General features: G+C 37.1%; 1 protein-coding gene across 6 annotated transcripts in view; it reads right to left on the reverse strand.

The window, feature by feature from the left end:
- CHCHD6 (coiled-coil-helix-coiled-coil-helix domain containing 6) overlaps positions 1-19,029 on the reverse strand; it is a 226,973-nt gene that overhangs the window by 38,810 nt on the left and 169,134 nt on the right. The window contains exons 7-8 of one of the 6 annotated variants that reach the window (XM_087923781.1): positions 17,188-17,216; positions 16,192-16,306 (exon numbers count right to left, since the gene is read on the reverse strand). The exons of 4 other annotated variants lie outside the window; for them this stretch is intronic. In XM_087923781.1, coding sequence (XP_087779907.1) covers positions 16,264-16,306; positions 17,188-17,216 — 72 coding nt within the window. In that variant the 3' untranslated portion in view covers positions 16,192-16,263. Of the gene's footprint in view, positions 1-16,191; positions 16,307-17,187; positions 17,217-19,029 lie in introns of those variants that run through there. One more of the 6 variants, XM_087923778.1, reaches the window with a different exon arrangement.

The following is a 19,029-nucleotide window of genomic DNA, read 5'->3' on the forward strand; positions in this document are numbered from 1 at the left end:
GAGATTTGTGTTAAGGCTGTCTTATGCTAAGACTATCGTTTTAATATACAACCTTTCTTGACTCAAAATGGCAAGAAACCAAAATTTGGTGGTACAGTTAGAGGAAGCAACACACACCAGAGTAAAAAGCCTGAGAATGGGAAGTTCTATAATTTCATCTTAAACTGTTCTCATAAACTCTCATAATAGAATGGGCTACAATAGCCTTTCTCAACCTTTTTATTTTGAAGGAACTCAAAATAAGTTAATAATTTTCAGGCCTCAAGATATCCCATCATCACAGCAAAAAAAAAATACAAAACATTAAAACCTATACAATCATGTTGCATAATTTTTACAACAACAAACAAACTAGAAGCCAGCACCTTAATCACAACCTACTAGGGTTCTTCAACCAACCCTGTTGAGAAAGGCTGGGCTTCCTATATTCCAAATAGAATTTCAAGGTATAGTCTGCAAAAACTAAAATAGTTAGCCCTTGAATTTAAGCTATCTTAGTTCTTGTCAAAGCCTGGATAGAGGACTGATTAAGGCTCTTTTTGTGTATTATTGTCTTATACTTTTATCATAGAACAAACATTGTATTCCACATATATTTCAATAATGTCACTATTTTCCTGCTCAAATTCTACCCTTAGAATGCCAGCCAACTTTGCTAATCAAGATCCTATTACTGAGGGATGGGCTAGATAGGGGTGTCAAATTCACGGCCCATGGGCTGGATGCATCATGCGCTGGCCACGGTCACTCCTGGTTTAGCGAAGGGGAAAAAGTCATAATACGTCACGTGACAACACCCCTGGGCTAGAAGAACATGTGTGAAGAACTCTCTACATCAACTGAAGAATAAAATCACTTAGTTTCACTTGGAGCTAGACTCCAGATGGACAATTCCAGATGAGCTGATCAAGACTACACCCAGTGAGGTTATCTGGAAGGAATATGAGCTTTTAAGTCCTGAGAAACTGGGCAAAAATGTTTGCAATATCAGTTCTGCCACCTATAATGGTTTGGATTGGAAGGTGACTAGTGGATGATTCTTGAGAGAGACTGATGCTACTGTCTTGAAGAAGGCAGTCATACATTGTCTCCTCAGAAAACTGGCCCCCACGTTTGAGATAATTATAAACCAGTTGCCAACCTTTCCTTTTCAGTGAAGATTGCTGAGAATATGGGGCTGCATTTGCATAGAACCCTGGAAGAAACATGTCACCTGGAACATCTGGGCTGAAGCTTGGCTTACCAGATAGGACACTGAGACTAAATTCTTCTCAGGGATGTAAGTAGGTGCATTGTTTTGCACTGATTTTCTTTCTTCCTAAGGGAATGATTCCATTCAGAGGAAATCAAGCTAATTGGTTGTGGATGGGCTGCACTTACTTTAAAAAAACTGCCTTATAATTTGAAATTGCTCCTTATTTCATAGCTCCTACAGCAATTTCTTTCTGTGTTATTTCAGCAATGAGTAATAATTCTAATAAATAACAATTATCTTGCAGTTCTACTGTGAACCAAGATATCTGTAACTCTTATAGCAAATTTGTAAGCCTGACCTAAAAACATGCACATTATATTATTGCCAGTCCCAAAATCAATAATAGGCATTAGAGAAGGAATATTAAAATTTATTCACCACCAAGCCACAAACAGTGCATTTTTTAACAGTCAAAACCTTGATGTCCTGCCAAAATGCCATTTAGATATTTACATCCAGCCAAACTAAAACCAATCCAAACCATTTTCAAATAATGCAGTACAGAGGTTTTTTTAAAACAAGAAATTCTGCCGAGAAATGTTGCAAAAAAAACTGCATGCACTGCTGAACAAGCAGTTTGGCTTCTCTCTTTCTGCAAAAGAAAATATACATAATTCTTCTTTCATTGATCAAGCTGTGGATTCCAAGTTTGGATGGCGGTATTGGATTTTGTATGTTCTGGATTTTATACTTTCACAATTCAGGCATTAAGTATTGTTTGTTTATTAAACTGTCAGTCCTAGGAACAATTTAAAACTACTCCTACACATAGTGGAAAATGATCAGAATGTCCGCACTTTCCTCTTAGTTTTTACCTTAAAGCAATGATTAAATATGGATGTCATGAGTTCAAGTCTAGCCATGTTCTCTTCTAGGCTCTATTTTGGTTACACTGTCTTCTGATGAAGAATTCTGGAGAACTCAAAATCTTGTTCACTGTTTTGTAACTTTGAGTTGAACAAAAAGTTAATTACAGATTTCAAAATGACTCCTGAACCTGTAAATGCCATTTTTTGGTTACCTGACCAAATTGTTATGATATATGGGTGTTATTCTTCAACATATTTAGGGCTACAGTTCACATAAATTTCATTCAACACAGTCAATGGATTTTGGACATTGTAGTCTAAAATATCTAGAGTGTACCAACTTGTCTACCCTACTTAGTTTAAATAAGGAACTGAATTGTGTGGCTACCAGTTGTAATTCCTTTTTCTGCTTTGACTCGGAAGACAACAAAGGTACAATGCAACTGTTTTAGCTCTCAAACCATGGCACATATACAAAAGGTTTTTTTAAAAAAAAATTCACAGGGAATAGGGATGTTTGAAAAAACATCTCCCTATCCAACATGCTTTCAATTTTCTTTTGTGTGCATGAGAAAGGAAGGCAGTCCTAGTAGAATGGAGTGCATATAAAAAACAGTGGCCCGCTTCTTATGAATGTGTTAGTATAATGATAGAGAAGAGGACTGTATTAACTCTCATGTTCATTAAAGCCAAGACCGTTCTTTTGTATTGCTTAGACTACAAAGATAACTGCTCTAATTCTAATTACTTCCATTCTAGTAAATGTACCAGGCAGGTCCAATGACTTTTATGTATCTTTCCTTTTATCAGAGCAGATTCCAGCAATTTCTGAACAAGATTGCATGTTTTTTGTTATTGCTTCTATGATTCATTTACAAAACACCTATTAATCTGATCAGACCAATCAGCTTGGTAGTTATTTTGCATTTTACATCCATTAATTTTGACTGGCTTCCAGCTTATCATGCCTTTATTTTCTAAGATTCTATTTACCTGTTCTTATTTAGGAAGCTATTAAGGACCTGGCTATTTTCCCAGGCTTTTAAGCAAGCGAAGGTTGAATTCCTGTTGGATGGTATTTTTCGGTTTTTATGATATCTTTTCGATCTTTTGCTTTATTTCACTATAAATTGCATAAATAAAATAAAGCAGTTAATCTTCAATGAAAGTCAAATGTATATGCTCAAAATAAGATATTTCCCAAAGTTTTGTGATTTGAATAGGATGTTTTGGACACCCCTACAGAAAGATATCCCAGAAGAGGACAAACCATTTTGTTAACGTTGCCAAGAAAACTGTTTGTGTCCATGAAGTCAATGGGAGTTTTTGTTGACTTACTTATGCTGGCCTAAAGCCATAATAAAATAAATTCAAACCTAGAGTAAATAATATGAAGTCTTATTGATGTCAAGGTATTGGCCTTATTTAAGTGTGAAGAATTTTCCTTCTAGGCTGAATTTATTTTGGGAAATACTGTGTATGTTTGGTTATTCCCATTCATCTTATATTTTCTATATCATTAAAGTCAGCCAGAGCTTTCAAATGATATACAAGGATTGAGGGAGGAATAGAATAAATAATAGCTATTTTGGCAAAGAAATGCATTTTGATAGAGGGTAGATCTGAAGCACTGTTCTTTCTAGCCATAGCAATTTGGTCCCATCTATTAGCCAAAAAAACCCACAACAAATTGCTATTAAAGTAAGAGCTGTTAGTCAATTGTCCAGTGATTTTATTTGGCTTTAAAGAACTGACTTCCTTCTTCTTCATTCCTTCTTTTTCTCAAACTCTATCTGGCTGTCTTTTTTCAAATGGAATCCTTGCATGCCTATATCTTTTTCTTTTTTAAGGAATGTGAGCTGTATATAAATAAGGAATTCAGTCCTTTTCCTGATCCACTTTTATTAGTAGGTGGCTTTTGTCATAATATATTTTTCCAACCTAAATTCACAGAAGGCTTGGAAATAACACTACCACTATTAATATGGAGTTTCTTGACAGGTTTTTAGGATTGCATACATATATCCATCATGCACCTTCCAGCGTGGAAAGGTCAGAACAGCCTGAATGACACAGAAACAAAGAATACTATTCTTATCTTATTCAGTTTCAATAAGTCTTTGTAAAGAAATTCTGGAAGGGGGCGCCAGGAGGAGGAAGAAAACCTGAAAAAAAACAGCAAAGCCTCGCGAAACGGTGCTTAAAGTAGAGGAGGTTGTAGAGATCACCCCTCCGAAAGGAGAGGAGCTGGGAACTCCAAACTCTTCTGAAGAGAGTGAATCCGAATTGAAAGACGACTCACTGGTAAGTCCAAACAAGGGCCCTATGACCATTCCAGTGAGATTAAGGGTACCCACGTCAGGAGCCAAAGGGGAAATGTTGGCCTTGTTAGACTCTGTGTGCACAAGGTGTGTAATCAGCTCAGAGGTAGTAGAGAAAATGGGCTTAAGGCTAAAGACTTTAAAAACGCCCATAGCCTTTTGCCAACTGGATGGATCGGCAGCTGGGGCGGCCCTGCACATTTCATAACGGAACCAGTAGAAATGATGATGGGGAAGCATAGAGAGATTTTGTGTTTTATTGTGGCTCCTGGGATGGAGCGCCCCCTAATACTGGGTTTGCCCTGGCTCCGGAAATGGAACCCCCACATTGACTGGAGGCGGGGATAATTGTGCATACGTACTGACCAACCCCAGAAGGGGAGGAGCAATCTCAACTGAAACTCAAGAATCCCACTGAACTGGCCTCCACTGGCACCGAGAATCTGAGGGGGGAGGAGAAAATTCCAGAGGAATATTGGGACTTAAAGAAGGTATTCAGTGAAAAGGCCTTGGACGAGCTGCCCCCACATTGCTCAACAGATTGCAGTATTGAAATTTTGCCAGGAGTGAAACTCCCAAAACCAAAACTGTACTCGATGACACCGCGGGAGCTAGAAGAGCTGTGGTCATTTATTGATAAAAATTTGGAATGTGGTTTCATCTAACCTGCTAGGCCCCAAGTAGAGGCCCCAGTATTGTTCCGTGAGAAGATGGCTCTCTGCGTTTATGTGTTGACTATAGAAACCTCAATGCCATTTCGGTGGAGAACGTGTACCCCCCTCCCCTTGATGAAGGATATGTTAGCCCACTTGGCCAAAGGGAAAATTTTTACGAAACTCGACCTGAGAGAAGCATACTACTGAGTTCGAATTAAGGAAGGGGATGAGTGGAAAACTGCTTTTAACTGCCCAATGGGCTGTTCTCAATTCAACGTTCTTCCATTTGGCCTACAGGGGGCCCCTGCAGTATCCATGCATATGATAAATCAGGTGTTGCATGAACATTTATACAAAGGGGTGTTGGTTTATCTTGATTATATTCTTATCTACATGGAGCCTCGTGATGAACGTGTGAAACTAGTGCGGTCAGTTCTGGAAAAACTTCGAGCTGCTGAACTGTATGCAAAGTTGTCCAAGTGTGAATTCCACCAGGAAAAAATTGACTATTTAGGCTATCACATGACAGCATAGAAATGGATCCGGGGAAAGTTCGTGCCATTTTGGAATGGGCCCCTCCCCGCAGCAGGAAACAACTTCAAAGTTTCTTGGGATTTGCTAATTTTTACCATCAATTTATCCCTGCTTTTGAGAAGATTGCAATGCCTATCACAAATCTCCTAAAAACCAAAGGGGAGGTGAAACCAAAGCTTAGTAAATCACTGGAGTGGTCCATGGAGTGCCCAGTTGCTTTCGAGAAGCTGAAATGACTGTTTGCTGCTGAACCAGTACTTAAGCACCCGGACATGGACGCTCCTTTTGTAATCCAAGCCGATGTGAGAGACATAGCAGTCGGGGCAGTGTTACTACAAGCAAACTCGATGGGGACTCTGCGACCGTGTGCATATACTTCTCATAAACTAACGGAAACCGAAAGAAGATTGGCCATCTGGGAAAAAGAAGCTTTTGCGGTTCACTGGGCACTGTTAACCTGGAGGCATTTCCTAGAAGGGGCAAAAAACCCATTTGAGGTGTGGATGGATCATAAAAATTTGGAGGCTTTGAAAACGCCTCGGAAGCTGTCTCCCAAGCAAGTTCGCTAGGTGCGGTACTTTAAATGCTTTAATTTTTCATTGAAGTACATTCCAGGGAAGAACTTCATGGTGGATGTTTTATCTAGATTACCTCAATATAATAGTGCTCACCAAGAAGTGGTATAGCCTATTGTCCCAACCAAACAGTTGGCGGCTCCAGTGGTTACCAGAGCCCAGAAAAAGAAGGACGTTGATTTATCAAATGATTTAACTGTACAATTAAAAAAAGCTCTAAATCTTGATGATTGGTTCCTTGCTCACTCAAATAACTGTACGGTTAGAGATGGATTGGCATGGGTGGGGCCAAATTAAATGTGCCAGCAAAACTGAGAAACCAAATATTACAGCAAGCTCATGACTCTAAAGCTGCTGGACACTTTGGATTTGTGAAGACCTTACAATTAGTTAAAAGGCAATTTTGGTGGCCTTCCTTGAAAAAGGACATTGAGACTTATGTGGCTAGCTGTCCTATCTGTGCCTCAGCCAAACTGCCTCCTGGTAACCAGGAGGCTTACTACAAAATGTGGCTAGACCAACTACTCTATGGAAGGAAATCTCTATGGATTTTATAGTAGAATTACCTGAAAGTGGGGGAAATACAGTTATTTGGGTTGCAACAGATTTGTTTTCCAAACAGGTACATTTCATACCTTGTGCGAAAATCCCATCTGTGAAAATGTTGGCTAAACTGTTTATTTTACATATCTACAGGTTTTATGGGGTTCCTGAATGCATAATCTCAAACAGGGGTACCCAGTTTACCTCAAGCTTTTGGAAGGAGTTCTTGAAGTTATTGGGCTCCACCCAGGGCTTAAGCTCCGCCCACCACCCACAAACCAATGGGGCTTGTGAGAGAACTAACTCAGTATTGGAACAGTATCATAGATGTTATATAAATTATTAGCAAGATGATTGGGCTGACCTACTGCCATTCACTGAGGTGGCATATAACAATTCGGTACATAGTAGTACTGGGTTTACTCCATTTAAAGTGGCTTCGGGACAAGACTTTGTACCCATACTCGAGCTTCCACAGGAGAAACCTAACATTCAGTCATTAGATGAATGGATAACACAGCTCCAGCTTACCTGGCCGGTTACCCGTTAAACATTAGATGATGCTCATCAAGCCCATAAAAAATTTGCAGATAAAAAGAGAACTCCACAAAAACCATATCTAGTTGGTGACAAGGTCTTTTTATCCACCAGATATTTGCAGATCACACAAAAGTCAAAAAATCTGGGATCTACGTATGTTGGACCTTTCCCAATTGAATGAATTATGAACCCTGTGGCAGTCCAACTGAAATTATCTAAAACCCTCCGACAGATCCACGCTGTCTTTCATGTTAGTTTATTAAAATCTGAATATAGCTCTGACTTGAGACTGACTCAGGTCGATCCCCCCATGCCATTGCTAATTGAAGGTGAACAACATTTTGAAGTTAAAGAAATTTTGGATTCTTGAAAACAAAGGGGTCGATTCCAATATTTGGTTGTTTAGAAACATTTTCCTCCTTCCCAGTCCGAATGGGTGAATGAGAAGGATGTTAGAGCTCCTAAGCTTATCAAGGCATTTCATACTAAATATCCTGATAAACCCGAAAATATAATATTATGCTGCTACATGTATATTTTCTGTTATCTTCTATTTTTATCTTTTATAGGTCTAATGCCTCTTTTGCAGGAGGGCTGAATGTCAACCTTCAAGATTTTCTTCCTTTGCTTTGCATCTTTCAGTTGTCATAAGTAATGGGGGGAGGAGGGGGGACATGGTTATGGGAAACGAGCTGGAGGTGTTACAAAACAGAACTGTATAAGTTGTGGGAGGAAGATTCTTGCTTAGGCTTCTATCCTATGCTATGCGCAGACGCAGCTCTTTATCAAAATATGTCAAGGTCAACGGACAGAGGCCTCATTACCACCTGGAGATGCCCACATGATGCTATACACAACTTTTAATTGGATGAGCCAATTGAACTATTGGGCGTGGGAACGCTGACATCACTTTGTATATGTGATTTACGCGCTCATTTTCTCAGATTCAGGATTCTTTTGTTGCTACCACTTGACTTCCAGTAAAAGATATCTTTTCTCTAATTAATGGAGTCTAAGTATTTCTTTCTTGGATTTTGAATGGAGCACCATCCGACAGACTTAAAAGTATCTTAGGGATAGATCTCCATGAAGGAAATCTATGTGGTTGGTAGGAATAAAAAAATACTGGGAGGCATGAAATTAATCTTCTTCCCTGCTAACCATAACACTTTCCAATCATCCTCAATATTTAATCTGTTTTTCAATTTCAGGTGCTCTATTGGTAGCTCATTGTTTACATTTTTCCATAAGTTTCCAAAACTAAATTTTATTTCCATCAAAATAATTCTGCATTTTTCACATTTTAAAAATCCTAACTATTCCTTGTTCTTTTTGAATACATCTTTTGCATTTTTTCTTTCTATATACATATTAAATAATATGTTTCATCCTAATTTTTTTACAACAAACATCCTCTTATATTCATTTTTTTCTTTAATCCATAGTGTCCTTCATTTCATCATTTTAGCTGTTCATTATTTTCACTGACATAACTGTATACACTTCTGTGGCACACTGTAAAAATATTTTCAAACAGTTTCCATATCTTCTTTCCTTAAACCCACTTTCCATTTTGGATGGATGGATTAATTTATGAGTAGTATTTTTGTGCCTTGTACTTTATTCCTGCAGTCATTCTACTTTTATTCTAGTGTCTTATTTCCTTTTCTTGTCCATTCTTTCCTAGCAACACTCTTGATTCTACTAATAATATTCTGTCTCACATTCAGAACCAGACATTATTCTTGTAAGATTGATTTTACTCAACCCTTCATATTAAGCTTCTTAATGCTTCATGAAAAACAATCAAATTAATCATGCTTTAAAATTTACATTCATTCTTTTGCTGTGTATATGCAGTATATAAATAACCTTATATGTAAACTGTTGAGGTAATTCCCCGTTAGGAGAATGAGCGCATACAGGGAGATGTAGTGAGAGTAGTGAAGAATAACACACACAGAGCACACAGATACACTGGACAGTAAATGTAGGTTTTTACTTCCAATAAACGTTTAAGCAAAGTCCAAGATAAGCAGTCCAAGTCATTCACAGGTAAAGCAGTCAGTTTTCAGTCCAGGGATAATTCAAATAATGAAGTCCAGTATCAAAAACAGTTCAGTAACAGATTTACATCAAATCCAGGAAGAACTATGATCAGCAAACAATCAATAGTCAATAGGAATGCAAAACTCTCCAGAACAACAGAACAGGAACTAACCAACCAGGTTTCTGGCTCCATCTTATGGCCATTTGAGGAACCACACCCAATTACAGTTTTAGCATTCTCTTAAAGAGACAGTATTAAAGTGTCTATCCTGGTTTATATATTTTCCAACCCAACTATTAGGTGACTTACATTCCTAACATAAACCATGCATTTGAAAAAAGGCCATCTTTTAAAAAATCTAATGGTCAGCATTCTTATTTATTCTTGGGGCTCCAGATGGCGCATTCTATTTTCCATACTCTCTTGTCTTATTTCTTAGTTTACATCAGCAGTATCTTTCCCTTCTAGATTTCATTTATTCAGAATGGTGCACAAGTTTTCACCAAACTCATTTCTGTTTTTTTCCCCTTTTCATCATTCCTGGAGTATAAAATGGAACTAGTGCCAACAACTCTCATACCTACCCACACTAACCTAAATGACACTAATGCCTACTTACTGGCATATATTTTGGGCTTTCTATTCATAATTAAACATGTATTTTCATTTCCCTCCATGTATCCATCAACTCAACTCCACACATGCATCTTTTTTAGATTTTTCCTCTTTCATAATTTCATAGAAGTGCAACATTTCTATTTTCCCCTTTCCTTTTCTACCCCCAAACGAGGAACTCAGCTGCTTTTCTTCGCATAAATATTTTTCTCAAAAATATTGTTGAGGATTGCCTTAACTAAAAACTCTGACTTCTTCAATAATAACTTGATTCCTTTTAATTCTTTATTGTTCCCTTGATCCAATGCTGGATTTTAGCAGTGGGATTTAAATCACACTAAAGGAGAGTCAACAACAATTTTAGAGAGAAATTATATTGTCTCAAACATTTATTGAGACAATAAAAACAAATTAAGCCAAAGTAATAAAATAACTGACCATAAATTCAGGTGAAATTGTTCTCATAAAGTTTACTACATTACTATCTGCACTACAGTCAAAGGGACAATTATTTTTTTCTGTTTCCATGTATCTGGACAAAGGGAATATGCTATTTTCAAATAAAATATTTTGCTTGTAGTGGATTATATTACTGTGGCAGTACTGTAGAGTAGCTACTTAATTTCTGAGGCATTCATATAATCCTTCCTTTTGAGATTTCATTATTCCCTCATGCTTCCTTGAATATGAAAACATGCTGTTTATACTATTATTATGAGAGATGTTACACTTGAAATGAATGCTCTCTACCTTATATTTTTGTAAAGTAAAATGCAAGCAATTATTTAGGATTCTGGATTGACCTCTGTGGTCTATTTTTCTTGAGATATTAAAATCCACAATATGCTACTGGAAACTGAAACAAGAAGCATAATTTAGAGCAGTGGTTGCTAACTGGTGGGCTGTGGCCCAATGGTGGGCTGTGAGAAAATTTTGATGGGCTGCAGAGAAATCTCCCCCCAGAGCCCCCCCCCAAAGCAATTCATCCAGGCTGCGCAAGGCTGCACCACACATATGGCCTGCGGAAACCTTCCCCGCCCACTTACTCCTTACCTAGCAAACTTGCCTGTTAAAATTGCTATTTTTCCTTTTTCCGACCATCAGCTGTTCTGCTGTGCTGGGAGATTTAAATTATCCTAGGAAGCAAGAAATGGTTGGATTTCTTGCTTTCTAGCTAGTCTTTATATCTTCGGCTCTGCTTTTAAGCACAACTGAACCTCCCTTAGGACTGATGGTTCTATTATTCAGTGCAGACTCACAGCAAGAAAATTTTATGTGACAGACTGAGCTAGCCGATGGCAGATAGATAGCTCTCTGAATGAATCTGTGATTCGGTGAGTAACTCAATCTGCCTGCCTGCTTTGCCTGATTTTGGGTAAAAGTTGCTCTTTTTTATAAAAAAAATCAATATTTATATAAATATTTATATTTACATAAAGCCATGCCAAGCCAGTCACATGACCACCAAGCCACACCCACAAATTAGGCCACACCCACAGAGCCAGTTAGTGGTCCCTAGGATTTAAAATTATGAGTTTGGTGGTCCCTGAGGTCCAAAAGGTTGGCAACCCCGATTTAGAGGATGAATGTTAGATGGTACTAGAGGAAAGGCTGGGTTGTCATCATTTTTACCATTCAGACAGTCACTGTCAAAGCTATCCATTATTTATTTAAATATGTTTCATGAAATGGTTAATTTTGGTTAATTGTCTGGATTGGTCTGACTTGTTTTTATGCCATGTAGAATTTGTCCACCTTGCCCTGCTTACAAGCATTTGGGAAAAATCCAAACTCTTGGCTACTCCTGCCCGTTCCCAAGAGAAGATGTTGCTTAACTGTATGACCCTAGGAAGAGAAGTGTGTGGTATTCTTGTATTGTTGTGTAATATCATCTACATTTTATCCTACATTAATGATAACAAATCTTGATTAGGGCCATATGTCTACAAGAAAAATGTGTGTCAGGATGAACATGGACTGGGGATAAAAGTGTGTAAGACTATTTATACTTTCTCTTTCTGGCACTTTTCTTTTTTGTTTTTTATCTAACAGCTCATTTCTCCAATAACCTCTTCTCCCCTTTTTCATCTTTCTAGATTGTGACAATATACAGTTCGCTCCTGCTTCAAGTATTCATGAACATATGATATATTTTCAAAGAATGGATAGTAGAAATTGGAAAAGATGCAGATATAGAAATATAGGTGGATAAGCAATAAAACCAAAATATTATAAAACTAGTATATTCCCATATATTATTAGAAGTTTATCATTTTATGAGATATAAGTCCATTTTCTAACTAAAATTCAAGGTAACCCAGTTAACTTCAAATCTAAAACGTTTAGTTAACATTGTTCAGATCACTGAAGAAAACATACAGATAGTGAATAATGCTTTGTACCAAGACTATAAATTATACATCCTTAAAATACGGACGGTAGAATCCACATTTTGGATGTGGTAAAATTCCATGTATAATATTATGGTTCAAGAATTATTACCAACCACAATTACATTCTGCAACAGCTTTATTTTTTAAATACAAAATTATTCTAGATAGGAAGACAAACATTCATAATTTAGTTAGCCATTCTTCCAAAATGATATTAAAGGACTCATCCCAAAAATATGTATAAAATCTTTACAGCAACCTACAACTAAGAAGAAATTTCCTGACAGAACAATTAATCAGTGGAACAACTTGCCTTCAGAAATTGTGAATGCTCCAACACTGGAAGTTTTTAAGAAAAGACTGGATAACCATTTGTCTGAAGTTCCCTGCCTAAGCAGAAGGTTGGACTAGAAGACCTCCAAGGTCCCTTCTAACTCTGTTATTCTATTCTATTCTATTTAGCTTTTTACTGGACCACATGTATTTCATTACTTGCCTGTGCCAAATATTTAATATTTTTTTCACAAAACAATATTTGAGTTATTCGAAAGTTTAACGTTAGTAATCATTTTGACAGCTCCAATTTTCCCTGACCAAAACAGATTTAATTTTTTCTATCCAGAAATGACTGTTAATATGCTTTTTCAGAATGTTAATTATTCTTAAATAAATCTTTGTTATTTTTAGCTAAATTTCCCTAAATATTTGACCTTCTAAATGAAATATTAAAGTCTATTGTTTGATACGTTTAGTTTTTATTCTGTCAAATTGCAAATTCACACCTGAGTTGGTCTTTATTAATTTGGTAACCAGACGGCAAATACTGTGTGTCTCTGTGTGTGTCTCTGTGTGTGTTCCATCAACAATGTTAAAGAGTTCCTAAGCCAGAGGTGGTATTCAGCAGGTTCTGACCAGTTCTGGAGAACCGGTAGCGGAAATTTTGAGTAGTTCGGAGAACTGGCAAATACCACCTCTGACTGGCCCTGCCCCCTTCTATTCTCTGCCTGCCGAGTCCCAGCTGATTGGCTGGGACTTCTTGTGTTGCCCTGCATAGAAGAATGGAGCTGGAAAACAGGTTAGTGGGGTGGGGAGGGATTGGGATTTTGCAGTAACCTTCCCCCAGGAGTGGGGAAGGAATGGAGATTTTACAGTATCCTTCCCCTGCCATGCCCACCAAGCCATGCCCACCAAGCCACACCCACAGAATCGGTAGTAAAAAAAAATTGAATCCCACCACTGCCCTAAGCTGAGCATTTGTAAGTACTGTATAATATCATCAATAAATATGATTTAATCAAAGCATGGGTTTATATTAGTAAAAGTGAGTTTAAGTAGCATAAATGATGGCATAGAAAAATGTTATGCAAAGTCTCCATTAATTTAAGCTTGAATTCTGTTCTACCTACACTAAAGTTGTATTAGCTATTGCTATTATAGCTACTGAATTCTTTGTAATATGGTATTTAATGAATGGACAGATTATCACATGAAAGCAGTCCTTTTATAGTACCAATTTTCCTGTCAATTCCTTAAAAATTTAGGACATTAATTAAATTAATGATTATCCAAATAATATTTTTCATCACTATTTGGGATTATTCAGACTGTTAAGCAACTTAGTATATTACCTGTACTGGATTAATACATAATGCATGTTTTTGATAGTTATGGAAGATAAAGTATTAAAGCTGTGCACCTTACAACACATTTGGAAGACAAGCATTTCTTTTGGACAACTTCATGGTACTCTATCATCATTTGAAGCTTTAAAACAAGAGAAAATAAAATGAAGAGGGCTCCTTTATGGATAGGGAACAACGTAAAGGGAATTGAATTAAAACACATACCAACTAGGCTATTTTGAATTAAAGAAGCACAGCATGTCAGAGGCAGTTAGCATCTTGCCATTTTTAAATTTTGTTCCATTTGCTTATTCTGTGGAGAACATTTAAATCTCTGGAAAAGTAAAATGAAGGCTCAGCAGGGACACTTGCCTCAGAATCCCATTAATTCACTGGGGGAAAAAATCTGGCTAGAAATCACTTATTTTTAACAGTGCTGGAATGCCCTTGGAGAATGGAATGGTGGGCTCAGCTTGAAAATCTGGCTAGAAATGTTACAACAGATAATTTATGAGTGGTAATAGAGAGGGGGAAATCAACTTTTTTCCAGAGCCAGTCCTTCAGCCAGGTCAGAGTTTAAGTTAAGGTTTTGCCTTTAGAAGTCAACAAAAATAAAATGCCAGTAACTGCATTTTAAGTTCTAGTTATGAACCATCTTTTATCAGTGCTGAGTTCAGGCTTTAAGAAATGGTGCAGTCAGGTTCCTTTAATTAAAACAGTGGCAGGAATATCCAAAGCAGATTGCTGTTTTGGAAAGTACTGAGACATCTGGTAGCACAGGATGTTTTTCCAACCAGAAAAAAAAAAAACACCAGGGTTTTGCAAATCACTTGACAAGGCAAACCACGTCTTAAAAATATTCAATATATAAAAAACAATGTCATTTTTTTGTTTGATCAAATTTTCCCCATCTTTTAAGGTATATGACCCAACCAGGGATTGCTTGGTGAAATAAATCATCTACCTCCTTGGACATAAGGAAATGGATAGACACAACCACATGAATAAAATGACAATTTAATATTATAAAGATTAGCTGGGAAAGTGTCATAAAAATGAACATAACATTTTATTTTTAAAAAAATAAAACATATGTTTTTAGCCATTTTTCCACTTTATTTAGTGATCCATTAAATTCTGGACATTATCTTCTTCCACTTAGTCTACAGACAAAAATATCTTTACACAGTCTTAAGATACTTGCCTTAATTCTTTTGCATTCGAAAATACACTGTCATAATGGGAGAACAATACCACTACAAAGGAATCAATTCATATTATGGTTACTAAAAGCTTTGCATTACAAGTTTATTTTTTATTACGAAAGATAATAAATTCAAATCTTAGCATGTGGGCGAAGTTACAGATAAATTCCAAGAACACTTCACATCCATTAAAGCCCTCTGAGTTATTCTAAAAACTCTTTAAAGATACAGACTTCAATATCAGTACTCTAGGAAAGGTCAGGAAAAAAACCCAGAGCCAAGTCAAAATTTGTATGCATCAGCCTTTAGAAGTCTATTACATACTTCAATTTTTAATACCAATATGGGTTTAACATTAATTTAACATTAATTAATAAAATTAAGGTAGTCCAGATTGTTAAGGCTAATAGGACAAAATTGTTGGGAAATGCTTCCTACATAATAATTCTCTAGAGTGGTCAAGCCCATAAAATGGTGGCTGCCATAACAGAGATGATAAATGGCTAATCATGTATCCATGCAAATTCTGATATTTCTTCTCGAAGAGCATACTGCTAAGATAATGGTGCCATATGCTAAGAACAAATATTTTTAAGTGTCATCTTTGCAATAAAGTACATATGAAGTATGAAACATAAAGAGTGGGGGCTTGGTAAATGCCTCTCAGGTGACCTAGGTAAGAACTGGTATTGTCAAGAGTAATCACAATCAACTCATTATCAGGCATTGTTAGTTTTTTTTATGAAAAGAGCATGAATTAATAGTCTATTGTGGTAGAGTTTGACAAAAATGTTTTCTAAGTACAAGGTAAGAAACATTTAAGACAAGAATGCTCATTAGGGAACTTGGAAGACAAGAATAGCCTGAAAACCAATTCACTGAGAGATTTTACCTAGAGCAGGGGTGTCAAACTGGCGACCCACAGGCCAGATGCATCACGTGCAGGCCACGCCCACCCCAGCTTTGTGAATGGGAAAAACGTCACAAAACATCACATGACGGCAACGTAACACAGCAAATTTGATATCTGTGACATAGAGAAAAATAAAATATTGAAAGTCTCTTTATCCATAAAGCACTGCCTAATTCAAGGGTCCATTGATGTAGTACAGGCTGAAGGTGAAATACCTGAAGATGATGCAAGCTCATAAGCAGGCTGGATAGCCAGAAATCTTGTCTAAAAGAGCCCTTCAGGAGATAGATAAGAAGGAGATAAGTACTTAAGGAAACAAAGATGTCACCTAAACCAGACAAAAGAAGCCTGAGCACATGAGAAACCCTTCCCCCAAATCCCATCAACAGCTGCCAAACTTGTAAATCAACAAGGCAAGTGTAGTTTTCAGTGAATTAGCAAAGCAAGGACTTTGGGGGATAAAAAAGGTCCAGAAGCCCACCCACTCTTTGAGTCATCTTTGGATCAGCTTCCATGCCTCTGCTTAGTACCTGTCAGCCCATTGAGGACTCAGGTAAGTGTGAATGAGTATGCATGTATGTGGGTGGGTAGGTGTGCACACGCATATGCATGTGTATGAAAGAACAAATATATATATATATATATACACACACACATATATATATATATATATACACACACACACACACACACACACACACACACACACACATACATATATACATATATACATAAACATATACACACACACACACACATATATACACACACACATTGTTACCAGTAAAGTTTTGCTGTTATTTTAAATCCACTGGGTCTCTGTGTATTCAATGTTCAGTTGAAAGTGATTTGAGATGACTATTTTCCAAAGCTATGAGTGTGTGAGTGAATGACCATAAGCCAAACATGGCAGCACATCCATGTAACAGTCATAAAATCCAAGTCTCTCACTATCTTTACCTCATTAAAGTATAGAACTAATCAATTCTGTATATTCTAATTTGTACAGAGAAGTTGCATCCCCACCCTGCTTTTAAGCTTTTGATTTTGAGCTACCTATCATAAATAACGTTTTGTGCTTCAATGAAATCTGTCTGATCCTTATTAAGAACCATAGAGGGAAATTCTTCCTACACATCCTTTAGCAAAAACTAACCTATCAACTTGGAAAGCAGAACCATCTACCTGAAAATAAAAAAGAAATAAATTATTTCAATAAATAATTCTGCAGAGGATTCCTAACAGATGAAAAATATGCAGGTGACAGTTTTATATCTTTTTCAGTTAACATCCTGGAACAGAGGATGTTCTAAATTGTTGCTTAAGCAAAGTAATGGACTGAATGAAGGTGAATAAGTAAAGTTCAATTCATACAAGTTGGATCTGCTGTTTGTGGAGAGGTTGGCTCATTTGTTCAATCTCTTCTTGAAGAATCCGGTGCATGACTTGGAGATGCTTTGAATCCATCATCGTCACAAGGCTCAAGTGGCCTTAGTGGTTAAAAGCAAGGGACACCTTTTATCAGTTTAGGCTGATATGTCAGCTGTCACCTTATCAGAAGAGGGTTAGTCAAATGCCAGTTATTCAGTCAAATGTCAGTTATTTGCTTTCTGAAAACCAGTGAGTTCTGTTATTACAGAACATTGTATGTAGTGTTGCATTTGGAAATTATTCATAAATTTCAGCTAGGCCAATGCGGAGCTGCTGAGTTACTCAGAGAGACTGCTTAATACAACACACCAATGTTTCAAGAGCTGCTGTACTTCACATCTACTTGAAAACCAAATCAAAATTTTTCTATTGACCTTCAAGTGGCATGGGCTCAAATATCTACACATATACATACAGAAGACATCACACACATCCTTTAGTGATCTCAGTGGAACTTCTCTTGCTTTCTTAGTCTACCAAAAGGCTAAATAACCTCCAGTGAAAGGTATAGACCACCGATTTCAACCCCATCTTAGTGCAGGAAAGCAGAATTTGATTATGTTAAACTGATAAAGAAAAGTTACTCATAAAATTCAAACACCAATCATTCTGTAATTTAAATTTGTTGATCCAGATTTCTAGGGGGGGAAGGTTCATCATTATATGTATTCGAAGAGCAATATTTTCTCCCTGTTTCCTCTGGGTTAAGAATACACCTCTTCATAAGATTTTGTTTATATCCATGACTATCCCCTCTGGCCTGTCAGAATTTAATTCTCTTCATGGTGTAAGAAAAAACTGAAGGCATGTGAGCCTGTGTTTGTGTGTATGGAACCTCAGGGACAGTATGATCAAGTGAATTTTAAAGCTCATCTGAAGCCTTGTCAGATGCTTTTTGCCTCTGTGACTACCAAGATTTCTGCCATCAGGCATGGTACTTGGCTATATGATCCAGCAGAATGATATTGCACAAAGTGAAGACAACAATAGAGCCCGGAAACAGCAACATCCCAAATGTTGTTACTGAAATCTTTGCAAAGTTCTGCATGAAAAAGTGAAACAACTGTGCTTTACATTTGTGGTCCATTAGATGGCTTATAATATAGCTACAGAAACACCAGGTCTCTGGTGTTCAGCAACAGAAAAGCCAATGAAGAACTTATGCCTGCAGTTTCATAACTGCTGGATGAATGCAGCAACCATTTCCATTTTAAGCAGGCCAGTATTTTATTATTGGACATGCCTCATATATTAAAAAGGCAGTTTATGTCCTTTCAGGCAGCACCATATTTTCAGTTTATCTGTCAATGAATGTCAGTGCGTACAAAAAAATCTCAGAAATGCTTGGGAAATATGAATCTCTGCTTTAGGGAATTGAACGGGGGCCCATATTCAGCTCTTTATCCTTTACAATTAGAAGCACAATGAGGATTAGATTGACCTCTGCAAATAAAAAAAAACAGGATAATGCCTGGTACAATTAATCCAGCCATGCTCGCCTTAGTATTTATGACTAAATAAACACAGCTGCTTGTAGCCCCTTTACTTGTTCCCTTGTGAGAGGGGT

The sequence above is a fragment of the Pseudonaja textilis genome, chromosome 2 (assembly GCF_049901715.1).
Source record: "Pseudonaja textilis isolate UNSWEBS1 chromosome 2, rPseTex1.2, whole genome shotgun sequence".
Classification (NCBI taxonomy): Eukaryota; Metazoa; Chordata; class Lepidosauria; order Squamata; family Elapidae; genus Pseudonaja; species Pseudonaja textilis.